This window comes from Oncorhynchus gorbuscha, unplaced genomic scaffold (assembly GCF_021184085.1).
Source record: "Oncorhynchus gorbuscha isolate QuinsamMale2020 ecotype Even-year unplaced genomic scaffold, OgorEven_v1.0 Un_scaffold_1140, whole genome shotgun sequence".
In the NCBI taxonomy this organism is placed as follows: Eukaryota; Metazoa; Chordata; class Actinopteri; order Salmoniformes; family Salmonidae; genus Oncorhynchus; species Oncorhynchus gorbuscha.
This window is the reverse complement of record NW_025746009.1, coordinates 177,187-181,668: the sequence shown is the minus strand read 5'-3', so window position 1 is coordinate 181,668 and position 4,482 is coordinate 177,187. Positions and strand designations below refer to the sequence as shown.

Sequence of the window (4,482 nt, the reverse complement as noted above, 5' to 3'; positions counted from 1 at the left end):
CTTACCCTGTTCTCTGCTGTTGTCCCGTGTGTCTTACCCTGTTCTCTGCTGTTGTCCCGTGTGTCTTACCCTGTTCTCTACTGTTGTCCCGTGTGTCTTACCCTGTTCTCTACTGTTGTCCCGTGTGTCTTACCCTGTTCTCTACTGTTGTCCCGTGTGTCTTACCCTGTTCTCTGCTGTTGTCCCGTGTGTCTTACCCTGTTCTCTGCTGTTGTCCCGTGTGTCTTACCCTGTTCTCTGCTGTTGTCCCGTGTGTCTTACCCTGTTCTCTGCTGTTGTCCCGTGTGTCTTACCCTGTTCTCTACTGTTGTCCCGTGTGTCTTACCCTGTTGTCCCGTGTGTCTTACCCTGTTCTCTGCTGTTGTCCCGTGTGTCTTACCCTGTTCTCTACTGTTGTCCCGTGTGTCTTACCCTGTTCTCTACTGTTGTCCCGTGTGTCTTACCCTGTTGTCCCGTGTGTCTTACCCTGTTCTCTGCTGTGGTCCCGTGTGTCTTACCCTGTTCTCTGCTGTTGTCCCGTGTGTCTTACCCTGTTCTCTACTGTTGTCCCGTGTGTCTTACCCTGTTCTCTACTGTTGTCCCGTGTGTCTTACCCTGTTCTCTGCTGTGGTCCCGTGTGTCTTACCCTGTTCGCTGCTGTTGTCCCCGCTGTGTGATGTGTGTCCCCCGCTTGACGGACCAGGTGTGCCTCCGGAGCGCGTGGATGCCGTGTCATCGTGCTCTCTGTTCCAGGAAGTCTACGAGAAGAGAAAAGGAGAGGACAGTCAGTCTACAGGCTAATCTAGAAGTCTACGAGAAGAGCAGAGGAGATGACAGTCAGTCTACAGGGTATTCTAGAAGTCTGTTAGAAGAGAAGAGGAGAAGACAGTCAGTCTACAGGGTAGTCTAGAAGTCTACGAGAAGAGAAGAGGACAGTCAGTCTACAGGGTAGTCTAGAAGTCTACGAGAAGAGAGGAGGAGAGGACAGTCAGTCTACAGGGTAGTCTAGAAGTCTACGAGAAGAGAAGAGGAGAAGACAGTCAGTCTACAGGGTAGTCTAGAAGTCTACGAGAAGAGAAGAGGACAGTCAGTCTACAGGGTAGTCTAGAAGTCTACGAGAAGAGAGGAGGAGAGGACAGTCAGTCTACAGGGTAGTCTAGAAGTCTGTGAGAAGAGAAGAGGAGAGGACAGTCAGTCTACAGGGTAGTGTAGAAGTCTGTGGGAAGAAAAGAGGAGAGGACAGTCAGTCTACATGGTAGTCTAGAAGTCTGTGAGAAGAGAAGAGGAGAGGACAGTCAGTCTACAGGGTATTCTAGAAGTCTACGAGAAGAGAAGAGGACAGTCAGTCTACAGGGTAATCTAGAAGTCTGTGAGAAGAAAAAAGGAGAGGACAGTCAGTCTACAGGGTAGTCTAGAAGTCTGTGAGAAGAGAAGAGGAGAGGACAGTCAGTCTACAGGGTAGTATAGAAGTCTACGAGAAGAGAGGAGGAGAGGACAGTCAGTCTACAGGATAGTCTAGAAGTCTCTAAGTCTACAGGACACTCTACTACTGTACACACAGTCTCCAGGACTGTTTACAGGACATTCTACATGCCAGTCTACAGGACAGTCTATATGCCAGTCTACAGGACAGTCTACAGGACAGTCTATATGACAGTCTATATGACAGTCTATATGCCAGTCTGCAGGACAGTCTACAGGACAGTCTATATGCCAGTCGACAGGACTGTCTACAGGACAGTCTACATGTCAGTCTACAGGACAGTCTACAGGACAGTCTATATGCCAGTCGACAGGACAGTCTACAGGACCGTCTACAGGACAGTCTACAGGACCGTCTATATGCCAGTCCACAGGACAGTCTACAGGACAGTCTACAGGACAGTCTACAGGACAGTCCACAGGACAGTCCACAGGACAGTCCACAGGACAGTCTATATGCCAATCGACAGGACTGTCTACAGGACAGTCTATATGCCAGTCTACAGGACAGTCTACAGGACAGTCCACAGGACAGTATATATGCCAGTCTACAGGACCGTATATATGCCAGTCTACAGGACAGTCTACAGGACAGTCTATATGCCAGTCTACAGGACAGTCTATATGCCAGTCTACAGGACAACATAACCAACAAAAACGGGTCACAACTCCTGCAGCTCTGTCGCACGCTGGGTATGTACATAGTCAACGGTAGGCTTCGAGGGGACTCCTATGGTAGGTACACCTATAGCTCATCTCTTGGCAGTAGTACTGTAGACTACTTTATCACTGACCTCAACCCAGAGTCTCTCAGAGCGTTCACAGTCAGCCCACTGACACCTCTATCAGACCACAGCAAAATCACAGTCTACTTAAACAGAGCAATACTCAATCATGAGGCATCAAAGCCAAAGGAACTGAGTAACATTAATAAATGCTATAGATGGAAGGAATGCAGTTTGGAAACCTACCAAAAAACAATTAGGCAACAACAAATTCAATCCCTTTTAGACAATTTCCTGGGCAAAACGTTCCACTGTAATAGTGAAGGTGTAAACTTGGCAGTAGAAAATCTTAACAGTATATTTGACCTCTCAGCTTCCCTGTCAAATCTAAAAATCTCAAATAGAAAACCGAAGAAAATTAACAATAATGACAAATGGTTTGATGAAGAATGCAAAAATCTAAGAAAGAAATTGAGAAACCTGTCCAACCAAAAACATAGAGACCCAGAAAACCTGAGTCTACGCCTTCACTATGGTGAATCACTAAAACAATACAGAAATACACTACGGAAAAAGAAGGAACAGCATGTCAGAAATAAGCTCAATGCAATTGAAGAATCCATAGACTCTAACCACTTCTGGGAAAATTGGAAAACACTAAACAAACAACAACACGAAGAATTATCTATCCAAAATGGAGATGTATGGGTAAACCACTTCTCCAATCTTTTTGGTTCTATAACAAAGAATAAAGAGCAAAAACATATACATGATCAAATACAGATCTTAGAATCAACTATTAAAGACTACCAGAACCCACTGGATTCTCCAATTACATTGAATGAGTTACAGGACAAAATAAAAACCCTCCAACCCAAAAAGGCCTGTGGTGTCGATGGTATCCTCAATGAAATGATCAAATATACAGACAACAAATTCCAATTGGCTATACTAAAACTCTTTAACATCATACTTAGCTCTGGCATCTTCCCCAATATTTGGAACCAAGGACTGATCACCCCAATCCACAAAAGTGGAGACAAATTTGACCCCAATAACTACCGTGGAATATGTGTCAACAGTAACCTTGGGAAAATCCTCTGCATTATTATTAACAGCAGACTCGTACATTTCCTCAATGAAAACAATCTACTACCTAGCTACCTTAAGATGAATGCACCAACTAAGTCGCTCTGGATAAGAGCGTCTGCTAAATGACTCAAATGTAAATGTACTGAGCAAATGTCAAATTGGCTTTTTACCAAATTACCGTACAACAGACCATGTATTCACCCTGCACACCCTAATTGACAACCAAACAAACCAAAACAAAGGCAAAGTCTTCTCATGCTTTGTTGATTTCAAAAAAGCCTTCGACTCAATCTGGCATGAGGGTCTGCTATACAAACTGATGGAAAGTGGTGTTGGGGGTAAAACATATGACATTATAAAATCCATGTACACAAACAACAAGTATGCAGTTAAAATTGGCAAAAAACACACACATTTCTTCACACAGGGTCGTGGGGTTAGACAGGGATGCAGCTTAAGCCCCACCCTCTTCAACATATATATCAACGAATTGGCGCGGGCACTAGAAAAGTCTGCAGCACCCGGCCTCACCCTACTAGAATCCGAAGTCAAATGTCTGCTGTTTGCTGATGATCTGGTGCTTCTGTCACCAACCAAGGAGGGCCTACAGCAGCACCTAGATCTTATGCACAGATTCTGTCAGACCTGGGCCCTGACAGTAAATCTCAGTAAGACCAAAATAATGGTGTTCCAAAAAAGGTCCAGTCACCAGGACCACAAATACAAATTCCATCTAGACACTGTTGCCCTAGAGCACACAAAAAACTATACATACCTTGGCCTAAACATCAGCGCCACAGGTAACTTCCACAAAGCTGTGAACGATCTGAGAGACAAGGCAAGAAGGGCATTCTATGCCATCAAAAGAAACATAAATTTCAACATACCAATTAGGATTTGGCTAAAAATACTTGAATCAGTCAGAGCCCATTGCCCTTTATGGTTGTGAGGTCTGGGGTCCGCTCACCAACCAAGACTTCACAAAATGGGACTCTGCACGCAGAATTCTGCAAAAATATCCTCCGTGTACAACGTAAAACACCAAATAATGCATGCAGAGCAGAATTAGGCCGATACCCACTAATTATCAAAATCCAGAAAAGAGCCGTTAAAAATTCTACAACCACCTAAAAGGAAGCGATTCACAAACCTTCCATAACAAAGCCATCACCTACAGAGAGATGAACCTGGAGAAGAGTCCCCT

General features: G+C 44.7%; 1 protein-coding gene across 1 annotated transcript in view; it reads right to left on the bottom strand.

Moving 5' to 3' along the window:
- Window positions 1–534: 534 nt before the first annotated feature.
- The window catches only part of LOC124021612 (homeobox protein Meis1-like), a 31,667-nt gene continuing 27,719 nt past the window's right edge, over window positions 535–4,482 (bottom strand). Inside the window, exon 7 of the mRNA XM_046336756.1 lies at window positions 535–737. Coding sequence (XP_046192712.1) covers window positions 570–737 — 168 coding nt within the window. The 3' untranslated portion in view covers window positions 535–569. The remainder of the gene's footprint in view (window positions 738–4,482) is intronic.